Here is a 20,985-nt window from a genome sequence, read left to right on the forward strand (position 1 = left end):
CCTGGATCAAATTGTTAGAGAAACTGTCCCATCACCCTTTAATGTGCCTCAGATTAAATTCTCACCGCAATGTCTCAGTTTTGACCCATTGTATCAAGAAAGGCTTTGACCTAAAATCCTCAGATTCCTCCTCTTCCTCATCATGGGCACCAGAGATTTTCACAACTGTATTTTGACCAGTGGTTGCGCATCCCAGTAGAATATTCCTTGAGGGCTGAATGTCATGCTAAGTCCCTCACATGGAGTTGCACTGCCATGACAGCAGCTCCTACAGAAGCTTTTACCACCTGATTCCCACGTCACACTTTTCTACCAGTGGCATGAATATTCTCCACACAATCTGCATGTTGAAAGATATTCTGCAATCACTGACACACAGAATTTCCTAAATATTTTCATTTGATAGCTTTACCAAGAGCTGGTTCCCATTAGATGAATTTTGCTTAGATTCCAGCATTTTCTTCTGCTTTCTGCAGTCCCTTATGGTGGAACTCTTATTATTTCAAAGAGAAGGCTAGAGAGCCACTTTCTGAAATGGTAACTTGCTATGTGGAAGTGATTTTTATGTGAGATCGTTTCACACAGGCAGTTCTTCATGTAAAAAACAGAAGGTATATGCTGGGTTGTGCTAACTCGACTAAATGTTTGAGTCTGCAAGATTCAATGGCTAGTAGCAGTAGTTGGTTTTTGCTTTCTGTTGCAGAGTAGCTTGTTTTCTTGAGTCCTTTGGAGTTCTTTTTCTTTTTGCAATGATGTGTGATGTTATTATGGCTGGATCTACACACATAAAAAAGGCGCTTCAGTTTAAAGCATTGTAAATTTAAACAGGGAAAACAGGTAGAGAAAAATGGGACTCCTGGTGGCACAATGTTATATTGCACATACAGTACAGTGCATATAAATCACTTTTTCTTTACCAGTCTAGTTGAGTCCTTGGTTACTTCCAGTCTCTGAACTATTTGGACTAATACTGCCCCAGGGGCTGGGTGTGAACGGCTGATGAATAGATGGTTGGTTGTGCCTTGATGACCTTCTGGTCTGCTGACCCAGCGTTTTCAAGAGGTGGCACTTAGCTGATATCATAGTGGGAAAGTTTTTTACATAATCTCATTAAAAAGATTTCTAGGAGAAACTGAGATAGCTGTAGCCTTGCAGAAAAGCAAGCATGCCAAGAGTTACGTTGTGCTCAGAGCTCTCTATCCATCAAACCTCCAGGTCAACTTCTAACCACCCAAATCTGACGTGACTATTCCTGGCAAAGGAACTGCCTGCTTTTTCCATGTAGAGGATTTATGGTGCCACGATAAGATATATATTCTCATTTTGCCTCTGTCATGTCATTGCTTAAACAGCCCCACGATTGTTCATGTTTTGTCAGTACTGTACTTCCTAAATGCTGCTTTCTGTCCTTTTCTACCCTGTCCTTTGCCTCCCTCTGGTAGACTGATGAAGAAGATGACACTGAGGTATGGTTCTGTGAAAAGAGCATGCCCTCTGCAGGCCCTCTGTGTGCTGTGAGATCTGCTAACAACAAAAACAGTCTTTCGTTATCATGCATCAAATATTCCATAACCCTCTAAATATCCGTACTATCTTTAATGTGAGATATTTAGACCTCAGTGTGTTTGGTTTAAAGTCCACCGTATGCAGTTTTTCATAATGGCATTGATAAAGAGCATGGCAGTGGTGCAACTCAAGTCCAGGGTTGCACAGCTTGAAGGCCATGCAAACATCCATCCAGATTGTGGCAGATGATGGGGACAGTGGCATGCCAAAGCCCAATGGGGCTTGTTAATTAATTCAGGATTCTAGTTGTGGCTAGTGCATACCTTTTTTTCTTTCATTCATTCATTCTTTCTTACCTTCTTTTTCCCTGAGAAGGGATCCAATATGGCTTACAAATAAAATAAGAACAGCTGAAAACATTGGGGAGGGGAACAAAAATTAAAAAGCTGTTACACAGTAAAAGAATTAAAACTATATATCTCTGTGTAAAAGGTAAAGGTAAAAGACCCCGGGCGGTTAAGTCCAGTCAAAAGCGACTATGGGGTTGTGACGCTCATCTCGCTTTCAGGCCAAGGGAGCCAGCGTTTGTCCACATACAGTTTTCCAGTCATGTGGCCAGCATGACTAAACTGCTACTGGTGCACAGACGACCATGACGAGTGCCAGAGCACATGGAAACGCCATTTACCTTCCCGCTGCAGCAGTACCTATTCATCTACTTTCACTGGTGTGCTTTCGAACTGCTAGGTTGGTAGTAGCTGGGACCGAGCAACCGGAGCTCAACCCGTCTCGGGGATTCAAACCGCCAACCTTCCAATCAGCAAGCCCAAGAGGCTCAGTGGTTTAGACCACAACGGCACCTGCATCCCTCTGTGTGATCTACTAAAAGCATACCATCACAACAAAAGCAGCACAACACCATCCCTTTCATTAAAAGCAGTCTGTCCCCCAAAGCCTGTTGGGACAAGAAGGTCTTACTTAACCTGCTGGTGGAAAGACTACAAGGAAGGAGCTGGACTAAGTCTGGGAGCAGCCACTGAGAAGGGCCATGCAACTTCAGCAGAAGGGAAGGGTGCCTTTTTGACAGACTTGTCGAGAGCAGGGAAATCTTCAACTAAACATCCACAAGTAAACTCCCTCACACCTAGTTAGCCTATCAGAGCACGTGTTGCCACTACAGTGTTGCTGTGCAACACCTTCATCACCATCCTGCTTGCCTAATTGACTTTCTAGCTACAGAGTTACCCCTTAGTTACACACTGAATGATTGCTGCTGCTGCACTTCCAACCATAATTGCATTGACAAGAGCAATCAATCAGAACAAGTAGCATTGTTAAAAAGGGTCTCCTTCTAATTTCCTCCAGTTCATGTAATTGATTTTTTTGATATATTTTTTTTGTAACCTAAGATGCTAGGGAACTTGGGAAACAAAAACCACCCAAGTTGCCTAGCATCTTGGGTTAGAATAAAATGCATTGTTGCCAGTCCAGGGCACTGTGGCCTTCAGCTGGGTGAAAGCACACAAAGCAGGGCAGACAGAAGCCAGCAGGAAGAAGAAGAAGAAGAAGAAGAAGAAGAAGAAGAAGAAGAAGAAGAAGAAGAAGAAGAAGAAGAAGAAGAAGAAGAAGAAGAAGAAGAATAGTAGTAGTAGTAGTAGTAGTTTGGATTTGATATTCTGCCTTTCACTCCCCTTCAGGAGTCTCAAAGCGGCTAACATTCTCCTTTCCCTTCCTCCCCCACAACAAACACTCTGTGAGGTGAGTGAGGCTGAGAGACTTCAGAGAAGTGTGACGGGCCCAAGGTCACCCAGCAGCTGCATGTGGAGGAGCGGAGACACGAACCCCGTTCCCCAGATTACAAGACTACCACTCTTAACCACTACACCACACTGGTACACCACACACTACACCCACTATCAGACTCCAAAAGAATTTTTTAAAATTGATACAGAGCTGTGACAGGAAGAAAGAGAGAAAGCACCATTCACTTGAGTTTGTGCTCTTTATTAGCAGATGTAATGTGATTATTGGGACCAAGAGAAGAGAAATGAATTAATTAATTATAATTGTATGGACTATTACCTTTTTACCTTTGAATCCATACCAGAGATATTCCAAAAAGGAGTGAGAGAAATTGGATTGAGGGAAAGTGTGGAAATTCCGCGATTTGTACTTCATAAGGATAATAGAGAATTAATGGAGGCACTGGAAGCTTACTTACCACTAATGTGAAGTACAAATCCTTATGAAGTACAAATTCTCTATTGTCCTTATGAAGTACAAATCAACATCTGTAGGGTTGAGCCTGCAGAAGCAGCCTAAACCATTCACAAAAGCCTTCTGAAAAGGCTAAGTCTTCCTTGAGATTTCAAAGCAAACCTCCAGTGCCAGGTGGGCCTCCACAAAGTTGGCTCAACCGCTGTCAAAAGAGAATCCCATCAAACTTCAGCTGGTAAAGGCACTTAGAGCAGAAACTCAAATGTTGAACAAAACTCACACAGGGGAAGATAGCATGGGTGTCTGCAGAAATTTTTCAGGGTAGGGTGAGGAATGTAGATACAGTACTCCAAATTAACAAACACAGCTCACATCAGGTTGAGACATCTGCCATTTCTGGTACATCGCATGACTTAACTAATTGGTGTTGATTTTAAAATAATAATAATAACAATAATAATAATAATGACTAAACTCTGCATTTTGCTGTCTGTAAAATATGAGTATGAATTATGCACTCCCTGTGGTGGAAACGGAAGGATTATTGTCCGTTTGCTAGAACTGCAGCCAGAGTAAGAGAACGTCTTTGAAGGACTGATTTCTTACATTTGCTAATGTGTGATTTTATAAATTAAAACTGGTCGGGAAATTCTTTCCACAGACTGGGAAATTCTGTAGCAGCAGCAGCTCTCCTCCACCTCAGAACCAACCGCAGGGGCTACAATATGCAGAAGATGCAGTGGAACATGAGAACATGAAGGCCGTCTTGAAGACTTCCTCGCCAAGTGGGGAGAACACCACCGTGCTAGGAGTGCGCACTCGAAGTCGGGCAAGTCGAGGTGAATACTTCGGTTTTGTTTGGGATACTGGGGCCATATGTTACTGTTTCCTGCTATTATTCCTGCTGGAGTGTGCTGGTCCGGGGGGGGGGGGTTACCATGCGGCGTGGTCTGAGTCCTGTCTAGGTCGAGGGTATGGAGGCTGTCCGTCAGGGGCGAAGTGAGGTCCAAAGTGAGGAGTCGGGCGTGGTCAGGAACTCTGGCAGGAGAGCAGGTCAGGGTGTTGGCAGGAACAGGTTACCAACGATGTTGCTCCCACAACCTGGGACTGGGCTGACTGGCCTTTATCTCCTCTGAGGCATAGGGCGGTCCCGGTCCACAGGTGACTTGCCTCTTCTGGCCTGAAGGCGAGCACTCCTCCTGCGAGAACTTAGTTCCCTCCGCCTCTCTGCCCTGAGCCTCTGCAGCTCAGGAGAGGCTGGAGGGTTACCGGACCCAGAGGCAACCTCACCTTCCCCTGACAGGGCTGGGAGAGGAGCACCTGTAGGCAATGGGTCCTCGATCACCTCCAGAGCCAGAGCGGATTCATCTGGTGTCTGCTCCTGAGGATCCGGCACAGGTGAGGGCCCTTCAGGTTCAAACCCCAGCCCCGGCTCAGCCAGCCCTGGAGGCGGGGACTCCTGTGCAGGTTGGGATTCCTCAGGTTCAGCCTCTGAATCCGATTCCCAGGCCATCACACGAAGGCTCATATTTAGAAACATAAGATATGCTGTGTGTGTACAGTTTATTGAGAAAATCTATAGAAAGCTATTGCTGTCACCCTCTGAGGAAAGTAGATATGAGTCAATGATGCTTCAAGGGTAGGAGATTCATTGTCAGATTTCCTGCAGTTTCTTTAAAAAAACAAAAATCTCGAATAGCGGCTTTCTTGTGTAAGTACTATCACACAGACACAAACACACACACACACTCCATATCATTCCTGGGTGAAGACTCCCTTCCCTGCTGCAAATAAAATATACCTTGTTATTTGATTTGTGAGGTGCAAAACATAGTATGTTTCACTCAATGAGGCTGCTGGGAAGAAGTTAGTCCATGGGATTTGTAGGAAGAGTGCAGGGCCAGCCCTTCCATGAGGCAGGCTGAGGCAGCTGCCTCAGATGGTGGAATTCAAGGGGTGGGGCCCCTGCAGGCAACCTGCCCGCCCACTGGAGAAGCGAGGAGAAGCAGCAGTGGCTTCCTGGTTCTGGCAAGATCTCACAGGGCTCCCACGAGATATTGCTTGAAGTCGTCCCAGCCGCCACTTTCTCCCATGAGGAGAAGCAAAACAGGATGAGACACCCCTGGAAAAGCAAGTGTCCACATCTAGTCAAAGGTCTTTGTGGGAGGTCCCCATTGTGGAGATTGTCATTTCTTCAGAGGGTGCTGTTTTGAGGACTTCTCAGTTTGGGGGCTCCATATTGGGGTCCAGGTCTAATCGCTCTGAAGCTTGAGTCACTGGCTCTCTCAATCCAATTGTCTCTTCCCGCTCTTTGTCATGGTCCTGTCCTCTGTTCAAAGTTGGGTTCATGACCCATATTGTGTGGCTGCCCTGGGATCTGTTGGAATGAAGGCTGCGATATTAAGTAGCCTGCCATAAATAAACCATCTGCTTGCAACTTCAAGGAGCAATTTCCACTGAGGAAGAATTAACTCCCCACCCCCAGTGAGCTACAATCCTGATTAACATCTCCTCCTCTGGCTGCTATTAAACATTTGAAAAGCAATGGTAGATCCAATCACGAAACTTGTCTCATTAGGTTTAGCTCCGTTACGCCCGAGATCCCAAAGCAGACCTAGGAAAAGAAGCCACAAATCTCCCTTCAGCTGCACATGTAGACGGACTCACTTTCCAATTTGGTTTGGTGTGCCATGACTAAATCCACTCAAGAATGATTTGTGATAGTCATACAAAAATGAAAAGATCTCCCAAATAGTTATTTTAATTATAACCAAATATCCACATGAGTTTCCACTAAAGCAGTTCAACATACTGGGTAGCTGCTTCAAGCATTCTAGGCCTTTTATGCTGAAGTGGGGATACCAACCAACAAAGATGAGATCATGATCCTGCTTGTAATTTGAGTGAAGTATTACAGGAATCTTGAAGCCATGAGGAAATTCTTAACATCAGATGCTATTTTCAAAACCCGAAGCCAATTTAGAAAAGGACTGTCAACAGTCTTTGTTGCTGATACATCCATCCATTTCTGTTTCACATTTTCACTGCCAAATAAATGGTTTTGAAATTCAAATGAGGGAGCACATCACACTAAGCCAAACTATGTCTCGACACACACCCGCTTGCTCTCGAGGAGACCAAGATTTGGATTAGCGTGTGAGCTGAACCTGAGATTTTGGTTGAAGTCTGTTTTCCTTAAATATGATCTATATAACCTTTGCATCATTGTTAAAGGTCATGGTTAAACAAGAGAGAACATAATCTTGGTCCCAGATTTGGGCGACACATTCAGGCAAGCCTTGCCTAGGTGCTGTCCTGTGCTGACCTGAGAAGTGGGCCTGAGCTCCTTGCTAGGAGCTGGTATCATTCAGCCATTCTGAGCCAAAGTATGGCTTGTGTGACGTGCAAACCACACTCTTGCTGTGTGGTGCAGACTAGCCACAGAGAGAAAGAGAAATAATTGTGGGGAAAGTTGTCGCTTTGTGTGACCATTGCTTGTCACAAAACAATCCCAGAAATTCAGTGGCTTGTGCTCAGTGGGCTCTGTCTTTCTGAAAGCTCACCATTACAGGTATATTCCTGCTTAAATCTTTATGCAGTTATATCCTATTCAGTTGTTGCAGGATTAATGGAGAATACAAATATTGTGTGTGTAGCAGAGATTCATAATACATGCATGGGTATACCTGAAAAAACCATACCTGTGGTTTGTGAGTTCACATTTGTACTCCCGTCATTTCCCAGCTATTGTTCCCTCTTCAACTTCTAATACTGTACACACTGGTTTAATTACATAAATTACAGTTTAAAAATCTTTTGGGTGATGGTGCTCCAGGGTAACCAAATTATTATGTGGCATATAACCAACCTGGTGAACTATTACTTTCATTTTACCTAGTTCTAGGAAGTTTTCTGGGGCTCTGCAAAATTCGACAAGGCATTTCACAGACCAGAGGTTAGTGAAACGGAACCTGAATCTTGGTGGCCGATATTATAAAATATTAGGACATGCTCTTACTTGCCGAAACCATCAGAACAACGTGGAATATAAAATCATGGTGTGTTGCCAATTCCATTTTCCAGGTCGCGTTGGCTCGTGGAACGCTGGCAATGATGATTCGCCTAACGCTACAGATGATGCAGCAGACGAGATCATGGATCGCATTGTCAAGTCTGCCACACAAGTGCCAAGTCAGCGAGCAGTGCCTAGAGAAAGGAAGAGGTCAAGAGCAAACAGGAAGTCATGTAAGTGCACCTGATGAACCAGTAAGGAGAATTGATTGTCCTTTTTGTTTTAGTTACAGATAGGTAGCCGTGTTGGTCTGCCATAGTCAAAAGGAAAAAAAATTCCTTCCAGTAGCACCTTAAAGACCAACTAAGTTAGTTCTTGGTATGAGCTTTCGTGTGCATGCACACGAAAGCTCATACCAAGAACTAACTTAGTTGGTCTTTAAGGTGCTACTGGAAGGAATTTTTTTTCCTTTTTGTTTTGTTTATGTACGTGTACACAGGTGCATTGCATATGCTGTAGAAAAGATCTCTTGGAAGCCAAAAGTACAGGAGGACAGAAGTTGCGTGCTCCCTTGAGCGGCTGATTTTAGAAGGCTGCTGGGGTGGAGGGGTTGGCTAAAATTGCAAAGAGTCAAGGAGTGAGACATGTGGATTTCATTAAGGGTCCTCCAACTTTGTCGCCCATGGTTTGACTACTGCATTTATTTGATAGTTGAATGAATGTTGTTGTTGTTGTTGTTTTTAATATGATTTTTATTGAAATTTACAATCACCAACCAACCCCCACCACCAAAACATCACATCTTGTTACACGTATCCTATTTTGTGTTTCATAGATCCACTAGCTTCCGTTCTTCCCTTCCACCAGTTTTCCTATTCCATTCTATAGTTTACAGATTCTTTAATTATAAATTATGCCATGACATGAGAATTATTTCAATCCTGCCAACGTTTTCATATTTGTACAATTCTCACTTATATAAACCATAAATTTGCTCCATTCTTTTTGGTACTTTGTCTCCTCCTGATTGCGAATGCTGGGTGTCAATTTCGCCATCTCAGCATACTCAACCAACTTTATCTGCCATTCTCTTATCGTCGGCATCTCCTGTTGCTTCCACTTTAGAGCTATCAGAACTCTGGCTGCAGTTGTTGCATATAAATATAATCTTTGATCTATCGTTTTAATCCCTTCTCCCACCAAACCTAGCAAAAATTCTTCCGGCTTTTTGGGAAAACTGTACTTAAACATCTTTTTTAACTCGTTGTAAACCGCATCCCAAAACTCTTTTATTTTATTGCAAGACCACCACATGTGATAGAAATCGCCGTCTTTTTCCTTGCACTTCCAGCAGGTTTTACTACTTGTTCTATACATTTTTGCCAATTTGGTGGGAGTGAGATACCAACGATAAACCATCTTCATAACATTTTCTTTTAAGGCAGAACAAGCAGTGAATTTTATGCTCTCATTCCAGAGTTTGGCCCATACATCATACTCTATGTTATGTCCTAAATCAATAGCCCATTTTATCATAGCCTCTTTTATAAATTCACCTTTTGTGTTCCATTCTAGTAAGAGATTGTACATTTTTGATAATAGCTTGGATTTACTCTCTAAAATATCTATTTGAAATTTCGATTTTTTTGTCCTCAAATCCTATTTTTTTTATCCTCTTTGAAGACATCATTGTCTTGATGGTATTGCAACCATCCTGTCAATTTTTCAGCAATACACTCATAGGGCTTTAATTTCCAACCTTTTTCAGCCTTCATCAAAATTTCCTCATATGTGGCCCCTCTCCCTAGTATGTTCAGTTTTTTAGCTGTTAATATATCAATCGGTGACAGCCACCACGGTGTTTTCCTTTCCAAAAAATTCTTGTTTCTTTCCCAGACTTCAAATAAGGCACCTCTTATCACATGATTTGTAAACCCCTTATGCACTTTTGCCTTACCACACCAAAGAAGAGTGCCATCCAAATCTATTGTTCAACAATAGAATGGATGTTGTTTTTTAAACTGTCACAGGCATGTCTGTATGCAAGGTCAAGACCTTTTATTCAGACAGAACTCTATGACAACTGAAGAATTCTTCATATTAGCATTCAAACTAAGAATAAAAAAAAAATTAATTGCCCAGACCCTGCTGTCCAAGTACAAAGTTCCATGCACACAGTAGACAAACCCTGAGACTGGCAACTCCATAGAACAGAATTCTTATTTTTGATACAGGGTTAAGTAGCATAAGACAGTTGTGTGTCCCCATACGTCAGTGCCCTCACAAGTCAATAGGGCATCTGCTCAAAAGTACACTCAAATTTGCACCAGCTTAGGTTCCGCGTTAGAAGAAAGGTGGAAATATAACCGTAAGAAAATAAAAATAAAATAAAAAACACATGTGAAGTGTTTATCGTCCTCTATTGTTGGCCCTCGGAGAAGTTTCAGACATTACTGAAAAAGTGCTGCCTGCCAAAGATGCAGTCATTCCTGATTTTGGCGGCACTTCAGAAGTTCAAATGGGAACTTGGTTATATTTGTACCCACAGCCTGCACATTTTCCTTGCCCAGTTCTTCCTTGGGAGTTCTCGAGAAGCACCACCAGCTGAATGCAGAAGCCAGTGGACCATTTGGCTAGCACCTCTTAAAATCCAGGGCCACTCTGTAAAACTGTGTGCACATTTCATTGCTGTATAAATGAGTAAGAAGCATACAGTTAGTCCTTCAGCTTTTTGATTTGATGTATGTAAAGACACATTTTTAGAGGCTTTTAGAGGCATTGTGGCCTTCCCTGAGCCACTGAGATAGGGTGGAATAGAACACCAATCAATAAAAACCAGCTTTCTAATGCCCTCTTCATTCTTTTAGCATTTTTGTGACGTTAGACCAAAGGAGAGAGAGCAACAGAGAGTGAACAAAGTGCAATGAACTGGCAGTCAAGCTGGTTAATGCTGTTGCAGATTAAGAGTGTTTTGCACCAAGCTGCCCTTGGTTCTAATTAGCTGGCATGTGCTTAAGAGCACATTTACTTTCCCCAAAGTGCTAAAGGAGGAGATCCTGCATGTGGCCATTTCCTTGGAAAGGTAACACAGACATTTGTATAGAGCGGGCAAACATCCCAGCAATGCAAATGAGCTGACACTGGCTTTCCTTTCCTTTCCACTGCAATTCTCAGCAGCCTTTTGCCCACCCACGTGGACTTGAGGTTCTCCATACATTGGCATCACTCACTTATAATTTGCCCGTGTGCGTATTCCATGCAGCTTGCCTTGCATTGGACATTTCTTCTGTGTAGCTGCTGTCCATTCTTATCCCGTCCTCTATATCAAGGCCCCATGTGTTTCTCATCTTTGCCAGGCCTCCTTTGCTCCTGAGGAACTGGGGAGCAAAAAAATGATGGTACAGTGGTGCCCCGCAAGACGAATGCCTCGCAAGAAGGAAAACCCGCTAGACGAAAGGGGTTTCCGTTTTGGAGGTGCTTCGCAAAACGAATTTCCTAGGGGCTTGCTTTGCAAGAGGAAAATGTCTTGCGAGTTCCTGCGGGATTTTTTTTCCCTCCCCCCCTTTTTCCCAAGCCACTAAGCCGCTTATCAGCTGATCCGCTAAGCCGCTTATCAGCTGATCCGCTAAGCCGCTTATCAGCTGATCCGCTAAGCCGCTTATCAGCTGATCCGCTAAGCTGCTTAACAGCTGATCCGCTAAGCTGCTTAACAGCTGATCCGCTAAGCCGCTTATCAGCTGATCCGCTAAGCCGCTTATCAGCTGATCCGCTAAGCCGCTTATCAGCTGATCCGCTAAGGCCGCTAATAGCGCTAATCCGCTAAGCCGCTAATGGTCTTGTTTCGCAAGACGAAAAAACCGCAAGACGAAGAGACTCGCGGAACAGATTCTTTTCGTCTTGCGAGGCACCACTGTAATGAATATGCTATATAGTATTCCATGGTGCTGGTTCTCGTTTGTGTTCAGTGTAAAACATCAACAGGGAAGAAAGACTCTGTTGATGTTTAGGCAGAAGCCCCTTTCCTCTAACCTAATAAATCCCAGCTCTCTCACCAGCTTGATGCTCAGAATCTCAACATGACATTGAATTGAACCAAAGTCAGCTTCAAAATGGATCCATTCCTCAAGTATTTTAGGATAGCTGCTCCGGAATGAAAGTTTTATGCAACTGAACCACATATACCTGAAATGCTAGGTTAGCGTCAATTAAGCATACAGCTCTTAGGCTTTTTGCAAGAGCGCTATTCACAAAGCCTACATTCTTATCCGTCTCACAGTCCTAATAAATAGAGATATGTTACACTCATCAACCAATCTTGATATATATAAATTTTTATTAGTTTTTTAACATACCATTTTCAACAATAATTAAACATACTTTTGCATCTTATTCAATTTTTTTGAATTCCATCAGTCCTGTCTAAAAATTTTTCAATCTAATCTCTTAGTATGCATTTCTTATTTTCCCTGTTACATTTCAAACTCATAACCAATATCTCTATCTTTCTCTACTTTGTAACACTTCGTATATTTCTCCTTACAAAACTTCTTGTAGTCCTACTAGCGTAATTTGATTACAGTTGCTCTTCAAATAATTCATATACTTCCAATCTTCTAATCTCTGGTCCCGCAGGTTTCGAAACCTGTCATTTTGTCCAATTCTGCATAGTCCATCAATTTTGTCTGCCATTCTTCTTTCATTGGAATTTCTTCTTGCTTCCATTTCTGGGCTAACAATACTCTTGCCGCTGTTGTTGCATATAAGAACAATTTAACATCTTGCCTATTAATGTCTTGGCCTATAATACCAAGTAAAAATGCTTCTGGTTTTCTTAGGAATGTATATTTCAACATCTTTTTTCATCTCATTATATATCATTTCCCAGAAGTTCTTTACTTTCTTACATTCCCATCACATATGATAAAGTAGTTTATTTCATTTGTAAATACCTTTCATGAATTCCCACATTCTTAAACACACGAAGCAGTCTGAAATTGAAGTACTTAAGAATGTGGAAACAGAATCATAGAATCTTTGATTCTAGTCCAACCCCCTGCAATGCAGGAATCTTAGCTAAGGTAAAGGTAAAGGTCGTGTCTGACTCTAGGGTTGTGCGCTCATCTCATTTAAGAGGCTGGGAGCCGGCGCCGTCCGGAGACACTTCCGGGTCACGTGTCCAGCGTGACGAAGCTGCTCTGGCGAGCCAGCACCAGCGCAGCACACGGAAACACCGTTTACCTTCCCGCTATAAAGCGGTACCTATTTATCTACTTGCACTTAAGGGTGCTTTTGAACTGCTAGGTGGGCAGGAGCTGGGACCGAACGATGGGAGCTCACCCCGCCGCGGGGATTCGAACTGCCAACCATACGATCGGCAAGCCCTAGGCACTGAGGTTTTACCCACAGCGCCACCCGCATCCCATACAATCTTAGCTAAAGCATCCATTTAATAGTTATGCTTGAAAAATTGCACTGCGTGATGGGATTTTGCTTATAGCATTCACAACGTATATAAGAAATCTGATTTGGTATGTCAAAATTAAAATGTCTCCAGAATACCTGTAAAATACCAAATATTGATGTAAAGCACAATAATAATAAGTAGTCATGGATAAACACATGCTGGATTGCTGAAAGCAGTGTGGATGATGACCAGCTTGACTGAATTTTGAGGACAATAGAGGTTTTTTTATCCGCAGTGTTAGACCTGAATTCTACTTTAGTCAGATGTTGGTTCTGTCAGCTTCATTTTGTCCTTGTTCCTTCATCCCTAAATTGCTTGGTAGACGCATTGTGATACTTTGGTAGTATTAAAAATATTTTCAGTAGCTTACAGCGGCTGCCAGAATATTGGAAGAGTGAGGAGATTCCCTCAGTGTTAGAGTGGCAAACTAAATTTTGCCAATATATTGAACTAGCCAAGATGACAGCGTCAATCAGAATGCAATCAAAACAAAAATTAAGAAAGGAATGGAAATGTGTTGAAGAATATATTGTACAAAATCATTCTATTATAAATCTCTGGATACAGTAAGTATAGATTGAACCCATTAAGTTAAGAAGCTATGTTTTTAACAGATGATCATTCTAATGAACAAAAATGAAGACAATATTAGAGTTGGGGTTTTTTAAGTATTGGATATCACGCATGAGGGTGAAGGAAGTCACATGGGTATTCGAGTAAAAGGGGAGGTGGTTATAGGGTTAGGTGTGGGGAATTTATAGAAATAATATATTATATGTTATGTAGAATGTTGAATGTGTATGACAATTAACATGTAACGTGAATTGATTTTAAATAAATAAATAACTATATTTTCAGTAGCTTATCTGCAACTGACATCCACAGGGTAGGATATCACTCCGGGCTATATTGATATTGTCTAAATGTGTCTGTTTCCCAGCATTTGGGAGCTTGAGTGAACATGGGAAGGCCTTAACACCTGTTAAATGGAAAGGCTTTTCATTCATTTGATTAAGTTTTGAGAAAGCTGCACTTGCAACTTTCTCATCCATTTGGGCTGCCAACTTTTGCAAGTCCATTACCAAGCCCGGGCACCAGCTCAGCAAATCTCTTTCCTACACCTGCCTTCAATGTAAAGGAGAAGTCAGGTGCATGTCACCAGCATACTGATGACAACACACTCCAAAACTATGGCTGACCCCACTCAGAGGTTTCATGTAGATCAGGCATAGGCAAACTCAGCCCTCCAGATGTTTTGGGACTACAATTCCCATCATCCCTGACCTGTTAGCTAGGGATCATGGGAGTTGTAGTCCCAAAACATCTGGAGAGCCGAGTTTGCCTATGCCTGATGTAGATGTTACTGTGGTGGTGTGATACCAAACCCTGAAGAACCTCGCACCGGAGGCTCCATGGGGTCAAACAAAAACTTCATTTTTTTGGAGCTGGCGATCCAAATAGGAACACAAACCCCTCAAAGCAGTGCTTGCTGCTCCAAACTCTGACAGTAACTCCCAAAGAATACCATGCTGAATGGTACTGGAAGCTGCAGAGGTCGAGGTGTATCAACAGGGACATATTTTCCTCTCTCTGTCCTGACACACTCTTCATACAGGGTGACCAAGGTGGTCTCAGTGCCAAAAGCAGGGTGCATTCCAGACTGAGATGAAACAAGAAAGGCAGGGTCGTCCAAGAGAACATGGCAATGGATGGTAACGACCCACTGAAGAATCTTGCCAGTGAAAGGGATGTTAGTGACCAGATCTTCCAGGTCCAGGGAGACCTTCCTCTTCTAGTCTCCTTGCCATCTTTTTCAGGCAATCTGGGGAAAAGCTGTCTTGCAATGAGGCCGTCACTTCCCAGGACACCTGCTCTCTGCCAGATTTTACAATAAATAATAATAATAATATATTTTTATTTATACCCCGCCCTTCCCGGTTTAAAAACAGGGCTCAGGGCGGCTAACAGCAAATATAAAACATTGATTAAAATGCAACTTAAAATAGCATAAAACAGCATCGAATACAACATAAAATGCAGCATCAATATCAGTAAAATTCAAAAATTCAGGGGTCATTTTTGGGGGAAGTAAACCCTAGTCAGTAGACATCGAATGATCACCAGGGCTAACTGGCCAAGTTGGTCCTGATTTCGTACATTGGGATATTTCTCTGTTAGAATGCACAAATCACACTTCAGGAAGGGAAAGCCTTGTAGCTGCGTGTTTGGCTGGTTTCCTTTTTGCGTTTAGTCTAGTAGCACCTTCATCCTTTTTTTCCTTTTTTTTCCCTTTCTGTTTTGTGACTGCTCAGTAAGGAGGACACTTAAGAGCGGACTGACACCAGAAGAAGCCAAAGCACTTGGTCTGATGGGCACTTCAGAGATGCAGGTGTGATAACAGCATCCGTGTCAACTCCAAGAAGAGTCGTTGTCATATACAGGCACACAGGCTGCCAGCAGTCTTTCAGTTTAGCATTCTCCCGTCAGTTCCATTTGCTGCTTTCCCCATCATCTTTTAGATTCATTTTCATAATACTGAAGCAGTCTAAAAAAAGGCAACACAAAGGGCTATAATAAAAAGAAGAAGTGTGTAACAGACCAGTAAAATTAAGTCAGGGCTGTGGGGGAAGAGGTGATGTGGAAATTGCCTAATGTTGTTCTGTCTTGTTCATGCTGCATTGATGTGGTCTCTAAGAAGGTTTTCCGTATTTTGTATTTTGTGAAAGGTGTTTATGTTCATTTTCCTCGTGACCTTTTGTAATAATTGTAAAGTACGATATTTTGTCAGTTCGAGGGCAGTTCTTTAAATAGGCAAACTAACTTCTGTCACAGTTGCGATGAGCTCTCTGAAGACAATGTTGTTAAATAGAAACATGCCATGAATTTTTATCTTTCCACCAAAGAATGTAAAAATGTATGTCTACTTGTGTATATACTGAGTATGTGCGTGCATGTGTGCGTGCACACACAACGTGCACACACACACACGCCTACCGAAGTCCAGGTGCCTTCAATTTTCACACATCCTGTCCTGCATGAAGGGAAATCCTTTTTATAGGAACTCATTCCACTAGGACATTTTTATCCCGGGACCTCTCACAAACATGTACATGCACATTCAGCATAATAGCACAGGTGCACATGGATAGCACAGAGTACCTCTTGTCACTCAGCTGTAGAGATGTATATATAAATTATAGCAGTATGCCAGCAACTTAGCCGGAGACAAAAGAGGATTTGCTGTCAAGGTCAAGTAGGAGTTTTGTGCACATGGGTGGGCTGATCAGGCTATTTTCTTAATCTGATGTAGCAAAGCGTAACTCTGTCGAGCCCACTGGATGAATTATACAAAGGTCCTGCTACGCTCCTTTCCAGTTAGATTTTCAACACCACCACAAACCATGAAAACAACAACAGAGAACGCAAGACAACAGGGAATAGAGACAGTTTCCGTCCTTGCACATGGAAACTGTCCCCCATCCCCCAAATCATGGGGATATTTAAACATCCAGAGATTTCCTTTCCGAAGTGTACCGAATGTAGTTTAAAGAATGTATATGAGAGAGGTTTCTTCCGCTTATTTCCATGGCTTTCATGAAGCAGCTCTTTCGAAACACCCTATCGTGGAAATATTCAAGAATCAAACACATTCAGTGTTTCCCCTTTTCTTGAAGACTGGTATAAAAGGGAACTTTTTACACATAAACATACCTCTAAGCTAGTGGTACTAAAGAAGGCATAACGATTGCATCACGGTTGCCATGCCAGCCAATGGCTCAACACTTGAAACACAAACTTGAGAGAAAAGTTGCACATCATTCTGGCGGATTACAGTCGCAGCCTTTATGCAGAAAGCCAAATACTGGCCATACAACTATAAGAAAAGAGTGTGAGAAATTCCATCTGTACGTTGCTTCTCTCACTCAACTGCTGGATTTTGTCCCATAAGTTACTGTTGCTATTAACTTTGACCTTGCCCCTCTAAGGGGATGTTTGTCTCTTGTAACAGCTACCGTAGGGCTCCTGGATAATGTGTACTCCCTCAATTTTGACATACTGTTTATTTAGTGATTCTGCAATGATATGGAAGGGTTGTTGTTTTTTTAATAAACCCAGTCAGTGTGCATTTTTGACTAAAGAGGGAAAGGCATTGGCCAGTAAACTGAAGGAAATTGAATGTATTTAATCAATATTTCATTTATTTCAGGAGACTGAGGTTAGTCTCTGGCAGAGGGGTTCCTAAATCCTTGCTATCAAAAGCATAGCCCCCACCTCCTATATCAAAGGATCTTCTTCCATAATAAAGTAGTAAGTTATTGCAAATTTCCAAAACGGTTTGAGAAATGACCTGAAACACAGCTGGTAAACTGGTTGAAATGCTCAGGCACAAAAGCAATATTTATGTTTACAATTGCTACAGATCTTATGCTCTAGAAGAGCACACACTGTCATTTTACATTAACCAGGTTTTTGGTGGTGGTGGGGAACCATCCTAAATGGTTGCATTTACCTGTCTGCTTGACAACATCCATTTGGCCATTTTTATGATTACTGAGATTTATACCTACTTTCCAATCAAATTCCCAGTGTAGCTTATGAAATTTCATTTCTTAACAGGCACTCTTGTCATAAGCACTTCTGGTACTTATTGAGCCAGAACATATAAGGATTATATGAAGATACATATATAATTTTTTTCTAGACAGCAGGGGTGAAAGGTCCTGCTTACCTGTTCCTGTAAAATATGGTGTCCTTAACTGCCTACTAGTTAGACAGTAGCCCAGTACTCCAAAAAAGCACATTTTATACATGACAGCAAACAAATGTACAACTGGTCCTTCAAGGATTGCCATGTCGCTCTTTTTATTTACCATTGGCAAATAAAACCCTCTCAGATATTTCGCCAGAATATTTTTATAATGCCAATGGAGTTGTCCCACAGGAAATGTTTTCTAGGTTGCTGGTATAGGTTGGGATCCAAACAGCCACTTGAGCTCACGCACAAGGATTTCACTGGCCCAACCAAAGTCGTGTCATTCACTTTGAAAATCTAGTATCTATCCCAAACAACCATCTGTTTTGAAACAGTTTGCAATGCAAAATAGTGGTGAGCCGGCCTTCTTTTTGTATGGAAACACTAACATATACCAATCCAGGAGCTCATGAAATGAGTTCCATTGAATCCTCACTACGATCACCCATTTATTAAAAGTTTGGCGATAGGTACTCATCTGGGATTGACAGACCTCCTCATGTGTTCCGAATGAAATGTGCTCATGATTCTGGTTTGCATGCAAGAAAGAGACACCACCAAGGGAACCTATACCTTCGTTTTGTTTGCCTTGAAGGTTTTCAGTAATGCGCTCCAGTTCTCCCTTGCTGCCAAGGGACTGTTCGCACATCTGCATGATGTTATGCTGTTCCTTTGATAAGGACATAGACAGATACTAGCATTTATCAGGTGCTGCCAAAAAATCTAATTGTTTCAAGGCTTTGAAAGTGAACAATATCCAAGTCAATCCTATCTTCAAACTGAAGGATAATCGTCAGTGGCAACAGTACAGTAGCTTTTGAGCCATGCAGCAGAAATGCCCGAAGGAATTCCATGCAACATGCTTCAAAATGTACTATCACAGCAGAACCTACATTTTTCACTCACCGCTGCTTTGTTGGTTCAAACATCTACATAACAGATTTCAGATGCTATGTAACAAGGGAATCTATTTGTCCGCTGAGCCCTACCTGTCATTTTCTCACAAGCCTTAATAATTGTTTTCTTGAGTTCAAAAAGAACTCTCAGCTAAAAATGGCAATGCAAAGAATTCCTCAGCGTGAATAGTGTAACATTCGGAAAATATGCAGCAAAAGTAACCAAGCAGTTTTCTCTAGAAGCAATATCTATTTTGAAGTCGCATGGTTCAGTCTCCCCTCCTATTCTGAATGGCGGTTGTAAAAGCAAAAATGTTGAAGGTGTGACATGTGGGATGCTTCAGGTCACAGTGCAAAACCTGGCAACGTGATCATGGCTCTCCACTGCCTTTAACTCATACAGCATTCTGCAGAGTTCATTCTTCAAAAACGTTGCTAGCTCTTACTAACTTCAGCTGAACTCTGACCCCCATTTATTAAAAAATGTTCTCAGTCAATGGCCTTGAAATGAATTGCTTTAGGTTGAATATTTGCAGCTCTCCCCATTCCCATGTGCACTTTTCATTCGTCCGTAAACACTCAAAGGTTTTCTAGAAAGCCATACTCAGGCAATTATTAGCCAGGAATGCAGATACCATTTTAGATTTGTAAACTGATGCAGTCCTGTTGCTGGACGCAAGAACATGGCAAGTAACATGCACAGTGCAAGCCTATATATGTCTTCTCAGATGTAAGCCCTGTTGAATTCAATGGACTTACTCCCCGGTAAGTGTGTTTAGGCTGGCAGCCTAGGTGGGTCAGGTTTCTTAGTTTTATATATATATTGTTGCTAGTAATATTCAGGGAAAGTCATGTAGCGTTAATGAGACTTGGATTTTGGACACGATCCACTGGGAAGTTCTCCTGTGCAAGTTCCATTTGAGTGCTCTTTCCCATGCATTTCAGGAGCACACTCATTTGTGCAGGAGAGCCTTGCGGTGAATTCCCTATCCAGTCTTCTACACCTTTCAAATAGTTTTGGATTCCTCTTCCATCCAGATTGTAAAGCAAGAGATTGCACTTTCACAAATAACCTCCGTATTCTGTAAAGCACAGAGAGCTTTGTGTTTTCCTGGTCAAAATGAAGCATTTCTTTATTAGAAGTTGTAGTAAAAATAATTTCCACATTCATTCATTAATGTGAAGTGGGGGTGGAGTTCACATGTCGTTACTTAACAATTCACTTAGATACATGACTAATTCAAAGGAGCATTCTAAAGACTGTATAATTTACACACATGCAAGGGGAGAAATCCTTTAATTTTGAAATACTTTACTTTGACTTTGCTACCTAAAGCATAGGTATGGATGGCTTATAACTATCCATCACTAAGTTTTAACAGCTGTGAAATACAAGATTTTTTTGTGAATGAAGAAGCCCATTTGTGATGTTGGGTTACATTTCCCTTTTCAAAGGACTGTCTTTGGACTTCTTGTGTCTTTTCTGTGAACTGGGAATTTTAAAAAGATATAGTTCTAAAGTAGAAAAGGACACGTTTCTAGACAAAGAATTATTGTAAAAATGTGTAAATGTGACTAGACTTTGTTTTGTGTGTAGCATAGTGTAAAATAAGCTTTTTTTCCAGCAGTGTTATTCTATGAATTGTAATTTAAGAACAAGCCATGCATGGTCAAATATATATCCTGCAGGGAACACACACGCACACCATTGTTCATTTTGTTGTTTTCCTGGCTGTAGGCAAAGACCTGTAAAATGTTGAATTTAATATTTCATCCTCACAGCTTTACTTAATGAAGAACTTGAATTAACTCCCTCCCCCCCCAAAAAAATTCCTGCATCCCAGCACACTGATAATTTGTCGCAATCTTCATCCAGTTTTGGCACTACATTGAGTATAACAGGAGTTTCCTTTTAAAAATACTCAACACCTATCTCTGCTCCCAAATTACTCTTCTGTTTTAGATTTTAAAAGTTTGTGCCATGCAGGCTTAGAATATTGACCATTGACCTGTGCCCAGAAATCTCTGATATAATTTTAAAGTTCACTTCTACCGCATTATGTAAACACATCATGCAATAAAGCTTTCTAATGCACTGTTCTTTCTTTTTGTGGGAAGGGGGGGGGGGCGGGCGTGT

General features: G+C 41.9%; 1 protein-coding gene across 13 annotated transcripts in view; it reads left to right on the top strand.

Annotated features, from left to right (window-relative positions):
• Positions 1–20,943, top strand: part of FHOD3 (formin homology 2 domain containing 3) — a 340,197-nt gene extending 319,254 nt beyond the window's left edge. For 10 of the 13 annotated variants that reach the window (XM_081883777.1, XM_081883776.1, XM_081883771.1 and 7 more), the window contains 4 exons: positions 1,443–1,466; positions 4,385–4,562; positions 7,807–7,968; positions 15,512–20,943. In XM_081883777.1, coding sequence (XP_081739903.1) covers positions 1,443–1,466; positions 4,385–4,562; positions 7,807–7,968; positions 15,512–15,594 — 447 coding nt within the window. In that variant the 3' untranslated portion in view covers positions 15,595–20,943. The remainder of the gene's footprint in view (positions 1–1,442; positions 1,467–4,384; positions 4,563–7,806; positions 7,969–15,511) is intronic. The other 3 variants (XM_081883773.1, XM_081883772.1, XM_081883780.1) reach the window with 1 other exon arrangement.
• Positions 20,944–20,985: the final 42 nt, after the last annotated feature.

The sequence above is a fragment of the Podarcis melisellensis genome (genome assembly GCF_964234715.1).
Source record: "Podarcis melisellensis genome assembly, chromosome: 13".
Classification (NCBI taxonomy): domain Eukaryota; kingdom Metazoa; phylum Chordata; class Lepidosauria; order Squamata; family Lacertidae; genus Podarcis; species Podarcis melisellensis.